The sequence below is a fragment of the Vitis vinifera genome, chromosome 18, assembly GCF_030704535.1.
Source record: "Vitis vinifera cultivar Pinot Noir 40024 chromosome 18, ASM3070453v1".
NCBI classification, from domain to species: Eukaryota; Viridiplantae; Streptophyta; class Magnoliopsida; order Vitales; family Vitaceae; genus Vitis; species Vitis vinifera.
Genome location: NC_081822.1, coordinates 32,719,510 through 32,732,795, shown reverse-complemented (window position 1 = coordinate 32,732,795; position 13,286 = coordinate 32,719,510). Strand labels below are relative to the sequence as shown.

General features: G+C 31.8%; 1 protein-coding gene across 4 annotated transcripts; it reads right to left on the bottom strand.

Moving 5' to 3' along the window:
* Nucleotides 1–985: 985 nt before the first annotated feature.
* Nucleotides 986–10,538, bottom strand: LOC100249943 (ABC transporter A family member 10). 4 transcript variants are annotated; one of them, XM_002278007.4, is made up of 19 exons: nucleotides 9,994–10,538; nucleotides 8,589–8,710; nucleotides 8,109–8,397; nucleotides 7,915–7,994; nucleotides 7,638–7,773; nucleotides 7,345–7,464; nucleotides 7,177–7,265; nucleotides 5,930–6,091; nucleotides 5,164–5,326; nucleotides 4,944–5,069; nucleotides 4,746–4,829; nucleotides 3,256–3,665; nucleotides 2,749–2,949; nucleotides 2,418–2,527; nucleotides 2,236–2,320; nucleotides 1,953–2,081; nucleotides 1,749–1,854; nucleotides 1,476–1,564; nucleotides 986–1,388 (listed from the first exon to the last, which is right to left on the bottom strand). In XM_002278007.4, exons 2-19 carry the CDS (start codon nucleotides 8,652–8,654, stop codon nucleotides 1,263–1,265), a joined length of 2,571 nt encoding a protein of 856 aa, XP_002278043.1. In that variant the 5' UTR covers nucleotides 8,655–8,710; nucleotides 9,994–10,538; the 3' UTR covers nucleotides 986–1,262. The 4 variants fall into 4 exon arrangements, with proteins under 4 accessions (XP_002278043.1, XP_010665303.1, XP_010665306.1 ...); XM_010667001.3 differs by lacking the exon at nucleotides 9,994–10,538 and adding an exon at nucleotides 8,993–9,410; XM_010667004.3 differs by lacking the exon at nucleotides 2,749–2,949.
* Nucleotides 10,539–13,286: the final 2,748 nt, after the last annotated feature.

Here is a 13,286-nt window from a genome sequence, read left to right as displayed (position 1 = left end):
ACATCATGAATATGAATTTTAATTTATTTTACTTTATTTCGAATTTATAGGACAATAAATTTCCAAAAAAAAACTATTTAAATTCTTTTTATATTTTATAACTTAAAAAAATGGTTGAGATATATTAAAATGTAAGGATCACGACAAAGAGGGGAATATTTCATATGTTTTAGAAAATTCAGTGTTACCTTAAAATTATACTTCCTTTAAAATGACCTTCTTTTTTAATTTTCAATTAGATAAAAATTCCTTCTCTAAATTTTTTATACCTATCTATTATCAAAATATTTTCAAAAATTAAATATTAGAAGAGTTTGTTTTGAAAATGAAAATTATATTTTTGCATATATGTAAGCTATGAAAGGAAATCTGTTAATTTCTTTAATAAATATGTTTAAATGGAAAATATTAATTTTTTTAAATTTTCCTAGGTGGCATTCTTTTTTACTTTTATTTTTTGAAAATATAAATGAGCTAATTACTAACAAATCATTAATTTTTGAAAAATTTACGAAAAGAAAATGAAAAGATAAAACATTTCTTTTGGAGGAAAATAAGTTGACATGGAGCAATAAAAAAAAGTCATAAAATAAAAATCATATACAATTTTACGGAATTCAAAAAAGGAAAAATATATTCTTATAAAATATATATATATATATATTCAAGAATATTTAAAGATATTCTTAGTTCCACTACTATTTTATCATGGAATATATTTTTTTTTTTAAATTAATATATATTTTAATACCATTTAAATTTATGAATGCACAAATAATTTTTTTATATTTTAATTTTGCTATTAATAAAAATATGAGTAAAAAACTTTGCTGCAAGATCTTGGCTCCAAATAGCATTACTAATATGAAAGTTATTTTTTTAATGGCCAAATAAGTTTTTGTATTGTTCTTTTCAATAATAAATTCAGCTTAATAAAAACCATCAAAAGTATTTTATAATGCCTATTGTAACTTTAGGGCAACAGTTAACTTGCAAATTCCTTGAATTTTACTAATTGATTTTTGCTTCAAATATCCAAAGACATTAATGTTTGTGCTAAACTTGCTAACATATGGAGGACACAGTGAATTTACAGTCCACAATCATCAAATTATGCTCCTAAATGCAACAACACTGCAGGCTTCAAATTATATGATTTCATGCCCTCTTTTGAAATGCAAGAACAGGAATTATAGGAACCACATGCCTCCCATCTTATATCTTCTCTGCTCACTCTCATCCTCATCTACCAATTGTGAGCTCTATTTTTCCACTGACCCACTAGAAGTTGGCAAACCGAAAAGGCGACGCAACTCATCCTTCTGGCAGGGGGGTGTTGTGTCCTTAAACGTGGAAGATTCTTCAAATCTTTCAAATCTAGCCTTCAGCTGTCATTAGAAAAATGCAAAATGCAGTAGAAAATTGTAAAATAGGTTAATCAACATACAAGTCAAAATATGACAAAACAAGGTTACCTCTCGAGGGCTGGCTATACATTGCAAACAGCCATCTGCTAGAACTCCTATTCTATCACATAGAGCCTCTGCCTCTTCCATTGATTGTGCTGAAAATTTTTGAGCAATGAAATCTTATGTAAAAAGTAGCAGCAAATGGTTTTCTTCTATAATAATGACAGAATACTGTATGAATGAGACCATATATGACTAAAAGACAAACAAATAAGTTTACATATTATATATAGGAATGCAGTTCAGGGTGATGCAAGCCCAAATATAATGAGAGATTACTTGTCAAAATAATCGTTCGATCTTGCTTTGCATGCTTTATAGCATTCCATAAACTGGTTCTCAATACCGGATCTAAACCAACGGTAGGTTCTTCCATAAAGACCACCTTACAAAATATTCATAAATTACTCCATTAGTTGCATGAGAGACAAAAATGTGAAGAGTTTATAGTAGTTAGATAGATACTACATAGGTAAGACATACTTGAGGATTTCCAATCAATGAAATGGCAACACTAAGCCTCCTCTTCTCTGATCTACTATATTCACTGACTTCCTTGTCACCAACACCTCCACGAACAAGGTTTACTCTCCTAAGAGAGTTTTCCACCGCCTGTAAACAAAATATATAAAACAAAAACTATCAACTTGTTTCCTGCTGTAGATGCAGCAAATTAGCTAAGTAATAACCAATTTTCCATTTCTAACCTCTTCTCGCAAACCCCAATTTCTTTCATATACAATTTTAAAGTTCAATGTCAACTTACCTGTGTCAAGGCAGGACCTACGAGGTTTTTAACCCTTCCATAAAATTGGAGGTGCTCCCTCCCAGTTAGAGTTTCCCAGAGAAGGCTGTATAATTTTGTCCAACAAACGAAAAAAAGTAAGAAAATATTTTACCTTAAAGAATAGAGGAAATAAAGTAACTTTGATAAAGAAAAAATCTTACTCAATCTGAGGGCAATAACCTATTCTTGTATATATTTCTTTTATTTGACTCTCTATATCCAGACCTTCAATGAATGCTTTGCCAGAGGTTGGCTTTGTGATCCCAGTCATCTGGTAACAAATACAAATATCAAATATTTAAAAAGTACCAAAGCTCATTAAATTTCAAATTTGCAAGAGAAATCAAAGCATAGAAGATTTTCCATGTTAAAGACAAACTTTTCCAGAAGAAAGAATATAAAATGCTCCAAAAGTAAGACTGATCAAGGAAAAATGACTAATTTTAAGCATTTTATATGTTAGTGAAGAGTTAAAATTCATTGCATACTTACCATACTAATGAAAGAGGTTTTGCCTGCATCACTGTCACCAACTATACCAAAGCACTCCCCTTTGGATATAGCTAGAGACAACCCCCTCACTCCAATTTTCTTAGGGTTTCCATCCCTTTCTGGATACACCTTTTCAAGATTATGACAAATGATTGAATAAATCGACGTGGGTTTATGCAGCCATCGTTCAACTTTCTCCCTCTAAAATGGGGAAAAAATAAAAAAGAAAAAAAATGAGGATTACCAAGTCAAATTCATAATGTTATAGAGACACATTTGTTTCTGCATAGAGATAGGATTTAACATAGAAGTACATAAAATGTTATTGAACATCCTTTCTGTCAAACTGCCTAGGATGGTGGAGAAACACATCCAACAACAAAGGTACACAAGAATGAAAAGATATTCATAATCACAAAATCTCTTATGTGGTTGGAGGCATGCCCATGGATAGGTTACGAATTCCTACTAGAATCAAGAATAAGTATATGAATTTATAGTAATTACCTCTTCGAAAACGTCAATATTTTCCACCTGTGGGGAAACTGCAGAAAATTTTTGGCTTTTTAAGTTTGACTTCTTCCAAATGCCTAGCATCAAACATAGAATTCTTCTTTTCACACCATTTCTTGACCTCTTCCAAATATTTTGCAAAAATAGCAAAACCCTCGCTGTGACTCCATTCCTTGATGATATTCGTTGTTGATCGATGTCGTATGCAATAAAAAGTACTACCAACCATTCGACCATCATAATAATGCAGACATCCCTCATCCCATTCTCAGGGTCGCTCAAATCTCTCCATTGCATCCCTTGGGTTCCTGTTGCACTACCCATGAGAGAATATTGTGCGAGCTCATATATACCACGGTAAAGAGAGAAAGCAGGATATAGCTCCATAACAATAATCCAATGTCCTGCAACAAGAACAAGGACTCGTAATGGTTGTAGCAAAACCTCACAAACTAATGTTATAAAAAAATAATTTAATAAAATAGGCATATTGATACCAAAAGACAATGGAAGAAAAAATGACAAATGCAAGGAACATAATATTCCATGCGATATTAGAAAATGTTTTAGAAATACAAAATAAGAAGCATTTGTTCTGGTTGTTATATTAAAAAAAAAAAAATTGACATTTGTTAATAATAAGTAGTTGGAAAAACCCTATGTGCAACCAGTTCTCCCTTATATGTAAACATTATTCCCTTTACACCCAATGAGTTTTTATAGCTTTAAAATGCATCTACACAGATGATGTATGATATTACAATCACTTTCTCATACATGTCCTCTTTGTTAGGATAAAAACACCCTAATCCTATTTTTCAAGAGTGACAATAAACAAATACAAAAAATAAAGTATAAAATTACACATGATTTATAAGTTACGTCCACTTATAGTTGTTGCAAATTTTCACTATGATGAAAAGAGAGTACAAGAGAATCCCAAAATGCCAAAATGTCTCACCCTCTAGGTTTTTCTCTCAACATTTTTCTATCTCTCTCAATACCAAAACCAAAAAAAAAAACAACTCTTTCTCAAAGTTGGTTACAACCAAATTATTTGTAAAATCCTAAAATACCCTAACTTAAAATATCTTACTAGTAGGATAATAATTAGACTCCACACAACTTAACACTCTTGATGTCTCATGTGATTGTAGAGACAAACAAATAAATATCCCTTATAAATTCAAACAAAATCTCACATCGAGGTTAAGGATTGACTTTGATATTATTTGTGACGTCTATGAGCCAATGGGCCTTAACAGCTTTAAAGATATCTACACTAGTAAGAAGAGTTTATCACATATTTAGAACTATTAGGAACTTCTTCTCCTAGGGGATGTAAGATATCACATTGAGACACTACTAGTATCCATTTAAGATGCATCTACACAATTAAGAAGAGTTTATTACTTCTTCTCCTAAGGGATGTAAGATATCACATTGAAGCATTATTAACATACATACATAATTTCTTCACTTACTTGACAATGTTGTATCTTCAAGAAAGAACTCAAAAACAGACTTCCCAGAGAGCCTTGATCCAAAAAGCAATGCGAATGTTATTACTGTAATCATAAAATTCCAGTAAAGATACTTTGTCAATGTATTGATCTTGAAGTGAAAAGAAATCAAAGATTATACTTTCCATCATAAAGAACATCGATTAACTATGAGCAAACCTGTAATCATTTTAACATTTGAAAGAATTGGCGCCATTAGAAATGCCATTGAAATTTGCAAGTTTATACCGATGAAGTAGAAGAGAAATTGGATTTTGAAGTCATTCATAGTGAAGAATTGTAACCCTGTAAAAAAGTTAATTGCATTAAGGCAACTTGGAGAAAGATCAAAGTAGAAAAAAAACAAAAAACATGAACAGTCAATGGGTGGGCGCCTTACCTAGAACTGAAGCAAATGCTACCAGACATAGCATGTAGATAACAAATTCGAGAACAAAATAGGTATAAGAAATCACCCAATAAAGTCTGTCATCTAGGCCATGTATTTTCATCATTATTCTCAGATTACTTTCTTTCTCCTGAACCAGAGATGTCAACACCATCTATATCAAAATATAGAGTATCAAACAACTATGTATGTAGGGGGGAAAAATTAAGGATCTCAAACATTAAACAAATGATGTTAATGACTAATACAAATCTAAGAAAGCCATGCTAACATATATAATCTGTTCCTGATACTATAAATCTATATGAAGAATACAAGGCATCGTGGAGGGTGTTTCTGTAAGCCCTGTGTGGACATAGTTCAAGAATTTAAGGTAAATCTTATGAGACAACTGGTAAAATTAAGAAAAATCATTTAATTTGGAAAAAGATTTTGGAGGGGAAAAATGTTTTCTTTTTATAGAAGAGTAGATCATCAGTTTGCCAAAATCATTACATTCTCCAATTTGGTGAGTGACTCTAACTGGTGATATATGCATTTGTAATCTTTTCAGATACAAACCCAATTAAAATCATGACCAAGTTTCATGGTTATGAAATTCTTCAGTTGTTCATGTTTGTTAAGCATATCCAACTAATAAAGAAATCGAAGAAAATAGCAAGTTTGCAACCAAATGCAACACTCAATCAACTATATATGAAATATTAAAACTAGTGTTATACGAGAATATATAAACAATATCATTTCACAGACTTACAGGGAAAAATTGCATAACAACCCAAGTAAATGACAGTACTCCGAATGCAGAAGCAACGTCTAGTCTGGGTGGGTTACTGCTAGGTTGGGGCATTCCCTTCATGAAATCTAATAGCACCTTTGTACCACCATCTTTCAGAGACAGGAGGTAGGCATTCGATGCCTATAAATATGGTCATTGTGAATGTCAGTTTTTCAATGTTCTCCAATTGATACTGGTAGAAAATACAAACTATAGGTTTTGTTAACCAAAAAGTGAAAAGAAACATATGAATAAAGCAAATGATGAAGAGCATCCTAAGACAGCCCCCACGCCGCGCCACCCCCTCCCCCGCCCCTCTTTATTTATTTTATTTTATTTTTTTTGCATGATATAAAATAAAACACCTAAATTAACACTCATCAATAAAGCTAGTAAAAAAAATGATCCAATAGTATATTTTATAAGATTTGATGACCGAATTCCAACAATTATGTGCTTCAAGGTAAAGTCTAGAGGTCGGATAAGACCAAACAAACTCTAATGGCTACTTCAATATGCAAGAATAAAATGAAAATAGAGCTGAATAGAAAATCTATATAAAAACGGTTTTTGTTTTTCCTGAAAATGATTTTTAATTCATATTCTCACAATAAATAATATAAATGCAGTAATAAATAGAAAAATGAAATGAACTTCCTTTTCCCATTCCATTTTCAATATTTCAAACTTGCCCCAAAAGGAGCAAAATCAACCCAATTAAATGCATTATAAAAACAAACATAAGCAGGAGCTCAGGACCACAAGTCCAAACATGGCTCCAAGAGGAAATATATAAAATAAAAAGCAATCCTATATAAAGAAAGGAAATTGGCTTCCTAGTAAAGGGAAGCTACAGAAACCCATGCTTCTCCTATATAACAAAGTGTTATATGACCCTCTCTCTGTAACCGTCCAACTGTACGATCAAGATCAAAACTAACCTTTTTGGTTAGTCAACTTGGGTATATGTGATTAGTAGGGTGTCTTGAGAAAGACAACTTTGAAACCCTAAACACGCCTTTCCTCTTAATCATTCCTTTTTTTTTTGTGTTACTTTATAGTAAAGCATACGGTGCTCAACATTTGTAGATGAAAAAGGAAAGATTGCTTTTATGAAACACTAACAAAAAAACACCTCTAGTATAGGTTTTGAGGCTATGAATGGACATGGTTTGTTAACATGACAAGTAGACAAGGAGGTCATGTAGTTTAGAAATGATACATACCAGGTTAACCAAGCGTGCTAGCTCATGAGTTGAATTGTACCATATAGTCACATTAAAATTAGTCTTGTTGGAGTTTGAGAAGTCGAATGCTGTAGAAAAATCACTTTATAAGTATAGCCTCCCAAAACACTATTTTAACCCCATGAAAACAAGTCAAGAATATCTTACCTGCAGCAAACTCATTGATCTTCTTCTCTAAATTTCCTTCACGATAACCCTTAAATAGCTCATCATTAACTTCAGAAGAGCTATTCCTCCACAAACATAAAGCTCGAACACATCTTATCTCTACATTCAAGCAAAGGTACAATTTATATATATATTGCAAAATCTATTGTCACAGTTAGAAGCTACATTCTTTCTTCTTGTTCATTGTCCATTTATATGCATGCGCACTGTGTCCAAATTTTTATATGAAAGGATTAAGAATTTGTAGATAAAGGGTAAGAAACAAGCCGAACCTCGTTGCACTTTACGTAAAGGAATAAAAAACGTCGAGTTTGGTGCGCATTGGTTACGTTGAAGATGATAAATGGGAAGATCCGGGAAGGAAGTAGGATGAAGAAAATAAAAATATGGAGGCGCTGTTTCGGACCCCTAGCATGTTATCAAGTGGTGACATTAGATTGGAAGACGAACATCAAGTAAAATTAAGAATTCTAGATAACAAAATTATTGTGTCAAAGATGAAAATGGAAAGGAGATACGTAAAATAGAAAGAAGATGAAAACAAGTTACCAAGACCATGTTGGCTAGACTATGCTCAACTTCTGAAGAATTCAAGGTGGAAACTTTTGGGAACATCTTGTCAGTCAAACCTATCCAAAGTTTAGAGAAGTTAAAAAATAATAATCATCGTCATCATGAATTTGATAATAATAGTAATAACCATAGCATATGAAAAACACATGCAAAAAGAAATTATTGTATACCTAGTCCAAAAGATTTATCTTTTCCAGTGAGAAGAAGAGTTACAGGACACAACCCTGTACTCCTGCATGATTCCTGGGGCAAGTCCATAAAAGGTGAAGATGTAGTTTTCACGGCACGATAACGCGAAGCTGGTATATGCAGCAATGCAGGCCATTCCTGAGGGTGAGGGATGGGACGAGAGCTACTTTTATCCAACTCTTTGTTCACGGCAGTTGGAATAAGGAAGAATAAAAACAGCAGCACTATGGGGAAGAAAATGAGCGAAAAAAGGGGGAGAAAATTTCGTTTCTGCAAAAAGAAACAAGAAATTCACTAGCCACATCCAAAATAAAAACTTTTAAAAATGAATGAATTGAAGAACTAGAAGATAAATTGAACTGTGATTCTATTAAATTATAAAGCAAAAATAGAATTTCCAACTACTTGAAAGAAAACACAGTCAAAAGCTTGGTATTTCCACTTAAACCAACTTAACTTACCTGCAAAATCAAGTTTTTTCTCAGTAAAGCATTGGATTGGTTGAAAAAGTCTGCTGCTAAGTCCATAATTGTGATCCAATCAAAGAAACACTAGAAGCTTATAGCACCAAAAACGATGTTCCCTGAAACATCAACAAGGTATGTTAGAATTTTCATTTTGCACCAGCAACTCCACCAACTCTGTTGTTTTTTATGCATGATTAGATCCCATCAAATTCTGCAATGAAGTTGAACCCACTGAGTACATGCTTTTATCTCATGAATATTTTTCTTGAACAGTTTTGGTGCCACTCCCCCCTCCCTCCCTGCATATATTTTAGCACAAGCTCTTGTAGGAAATTTCTTCTAGGGGAGAAAAATGGGGAACCAAAACAATGAAAGAATTCAACTTGGAATAAAGGTACCTCTTAAGTTCCAGTCACAGCTGTGTCAACTAACGTTCTTCAGATGCCTGAAACTTCAACAATGCCCTCTCCTATCTCTTTGATACCGCCTAAATCCTAACACCTTGCTGCAGATGCCCCGCTAGCTTCTCCTATCTCTCTCTTAAAGTCGTTTTCTTCATCTGCACCACCCTCTCTCTTTCCCTCTATTGTGGTGTATATAGAATAAATACTCAACCCAAGTCTTTAAGGCACTTTGGCTTCATTGGGATTCAGTTACTATGAACATCTCTTTTCTATTTCTTCCTCTTCCTTTTGTCAGTGCCCATCTCTCCAAATTTATTTCTTCCTCTTACATTTTCTTACTATTCTTTTTAGATTCCTTGGTTTGATTTATTCACCTTCTACCTGCAACACTTCACTCTTCGGTTCTTGAACCTTTTTTGCCTTCTTCATGCATTTGATTACATTCTTTAATTAGTCATTTTCTTATTATAGTTCATTAGGTTTTGGTTTTTTATTGATATTAACATCATTAGAAGTTGCAGAACCCTAATCTTACTAAAGTAAGAGAAAAAAAAAACAGTGAAGGGAGGAGATGCAATAAATTTGTAAACCTAACTCACTGCATATTAGGCTACGATTTTTTATGAGTAGACTCAGATTCCTTTTCCTTTAATTATTTAGGAAAGTGTTACATGTGTGTACCTGCTTTGATATTTATGATATTTTCTTTTATCACAATTTAAATGAAAGAAAATGCAAACAATATTCTGAAATTTCATGTGGCATCTGATGAATCTGAGCAAACAATTACTTCTTCATAATTTTTCCTGATTAGATCTTTGATTGACATATGGAAATATGTATAGAAACAGTTAATATATACTTACATAGACACGCATGCACTAATTACTGTTCGCTATTTAAGTTTAGGATTATATCCCACAATCCTTGTTAGTATCTCTTAAAAAAAGTGGGAAAGAAATTAGGTAAGGTCCTAAAATCTGTTGCATTCATACCTGAGAGAGCCCTTTTCCAGTAAGGTCCTGTTCAGCTTCAAACCTTTTAAATCCTCCTCCAAAGCCAACGAAACTAATGAACCAACAAAGCCATCCTCCTCTACTCTCTAAACGTACAGCTCTCTCTCGCACTCTCTCTCTGGTTATCTCTCTCAAGAAACTCCCTCTCCCAAGCAACCAGTCTCAAAAATATCTCTGTAACCAGCTCACTCAAAAGATCTCACTTCAGCAACCCCAAAATCCTCATTCCCCCAAGCTCCCTCGTTTTCCTCTGTAAAGCTTCCCCTTCCTCCTCTGTAAACAGCTCACCTTTAGAGAAAAATCCTCTCCCCTTTTGCCTTGCCCCCCAAGCCAAAGAAAATACCTCTCAAAATATCTCACTCTCCTTTCTTCCTCCCTGTAACCAGCCCAGAAACTCTCGGAAAAAAACTTCCTCCCCCCTCAAACCAAAGAACACCTTCAAAATATCCCACCTCGTTTCCTACACCCTCCGGCAGCTTGCTCTCCAAGAAAACCTCGCCTCCAGAAAAAAATATCTCCGTAACGGCAAGAAAATCTCCTCCTCTGCCAACCAAATACGCTCTCCCTTGCAACGGCCTGCATGTGTCAGAATATTATTGACACGTGTCGACCTTCCATTGCCTCTCAAAATCACTTCCTGATTCTCCAACAGCCAGCTCAAAGACGACATGTGATCTCCTAGGATTGTGACACCTGGCAAAGCTGCCTGAAAATGAGCCCCAAATATCATAATTTTAATTTTCTGGCAGAAAGGTGTCTCAATTCTCTGGTCTTCTCTTCTTTCCATTTCCAGCTTTGGAACCCATTCCCATTTTAAAAAATCTGTGAACCTTGTAATGGTGTCTTGTGGTCATTCTTCTCTTTCCCATTCTCATTTAAAGTGAAGTGATCACTATTCACTTCTCCTTTTTTTTTTTTCAGCTCCCCTTTTCAATTGCTTCAACGAAGAAATGAAGTGAGAATGGAAGTTTTAAATTGAGTTTATTAGTAAGTGGGTGTTTAGTAAAGTAATTTAATAACTTAAAGTGAATTAATAACTTAATTTAAGTTATTAAATAAATTAAATATATTTGATAAAATAACTTAAGGATATAACTTAAAATAAAAAATAATTTTAAGTAATAGTAGCTTATTCTTAAGCTCACATACTTATTTTACTTATTTTATTTTTGTTTGCCTTAATTACCTCCATAATATTTTTTATTGTTCCATAATTAACCTCCATTTTTACTTAACCTCTTTGCTCTAATTATATTTTATGATGATAAATATGTCAATTTGATAATTTAAAATTAATTTTATTATATAACGTAAATATACTTAAAATAAAAATTAAGTAATAAATACACACTATATTATAAAAATTAAGTAATAACTTCTTTGTATTCTCCATAGCAAAAGCAACTTCATTCAACTTTGCATTAACATCTCTTCCCCCACCCCCATGCACATCATAAAACCATTCCATTCCCAAACTCAAGTGTTAATAAATACACACACTATATTATACAATGTAAGTTATTTTATGATATTGTAAAGGTTAAAAAAAAAAAAAGAAGTTAAAACACTATGTTGAGGGAATTCAATTTCATTAAAAAGCAATAATTATTTTAGTTATTTTTCTATTGTAACCTACTTCAATAATTGGGAAAAAATTATGTTTTTAAATGTAATTAGTTTGTGTTTTGATTATCTATGTTTATAATAAGTAAGGAAACAACTAATTATAATTTATTTCAAACAAGGGTTGCTTATGGTTTTTTGGAATTGAAATTTTTATTTAAGCTCAAAAAAGCTCAAAGCCAGTTTGGTTGTGTAATTTAAAAACAGTTTTTTATTTTTAAAAATAAAAAAAAAATGTTTTTAAAACTAATATTGTTTGGTCGTTGTTGCCCAAAAACAATTTTTAAAAATAAAGTAATATATAAAACAATTTTTAGAAAATAAGTAGAAGTTGTTTTCACTAGTTTTTAAAAACAAAATAAAAATATGGGTCAATTTTATTATATTTTTTAAAACTTGTTTTTAAAAACTGTTTTTTATTTTTTAACTTAAAAATAGCTTTTAAAAAATAAATTTCAAAAAACATTTCCAAACGGATGCTAAGTTTACAAGAAAAAGTTATATGATGATAAATAATAATTTATTAATATAATTTTCCTTAAAATTTTAGTTTTAGTTTCTACTACAAAATAAAATCGATAAGACACCATTTTTCCCTATTTCTAAATCCATATAGGAAATTAATAAAATTATAACAAAAAAAAAAAAAAGAACTTACAATACCCATTTCTTACTAACTTTGAGGTAATGTTTGTCTTTTTCATTTAATTCTAAACAAAAATTAAAACTAAATAGTATTTAATAGCGTTAAGTATTTGGTTATTTGTTTTTGTATTATTTTATTTTTATTAAGCATTAAAAAGTAAAAATAAAATATAAATTAATATATTATTTTTTTCTTAAAAAAAATAAAATATTTTGACTTTTTTTATTTAACCAAAAATTATAATAAATTATGAAAATATATAAAAATAAATAACTTAAAATTTAAAAATAAATTGCTTTTAAATAAAAATCTAAAAAAAACCAAACACCCTGTAGGTTACTATTAAAAAGTTTTCATGTAAAAGGTCTACTTGGGGATTGTGGCCCACCTAGGGAGAAATGGCTCCTAGAACTTGAGCCTTGGAGAAGATGGAGGATGCCGAGAGTGAATAGAATAAAAAAAATGAGAGAATAATGTAGCAGGTGGTGGGATGTGGGATGAAGCTGTCCGTACTAATTCTGGAAGCTGGAGTGTTCCTGCTACCTGCTCCCACATTACTTTCTGTTTCTTTTTTAGGAAACCACGTGAATTTTGAATTATTTTAATCTGTCAACACTTTCTGTTATTCCAAGGAAAAAACAAAAAGTTTGATATATTTAAGGTACTAAAGTTTAGTATGTTGTCCCGCACTGAGTGTTGTACGTTTGAGCACGAGAGAGGGGAGCCACCATAAAACATTATCAACATAAAATGAATATGAGAGGTTCTATACATAGAGTTATACCCATACCCTAAACAATATAATAAAAAAAATACAGCTAAATTGCTTAACAACATGAAACCATGAAAGAATAAAGGAACCTCTTAAATTGTCCACGTAGCATTTTCTTGTTTTTTATTAATTGATTTTTTTTTATTTAAGCTTATTTCGTAAAAATATTTTTCTACATGCTCTCAAATAACTTGGCAATAAAAATTGGAAGAAAAAAATAAACAAAAGTGG

Bases quoted from the DNA above. Each gene is read 5' to 3' on its own strand.
- LOC100249943 (XM_002278007.4), bottom strand. From the start codon at position 8,654: ATGGACTTAGCAGCAGACTTTTTCAACCAATCCAATGCTTTACTGAGA. The intron at 7,465-7,637 runs GTTCGGCTTGTT...GCTTGAATGTAG, and splicing joins TTTACGTAAAGTGCAACGAG to AGATAAGATGTGTTCGAGCT. The intron at 2,321-2,417 runs GTAAGATTTTTT...AAAATTATACAG, and splicing joins GGTTATTGCCCTCAGATTGA to CCTTCTCTGGGAAACTCTAA.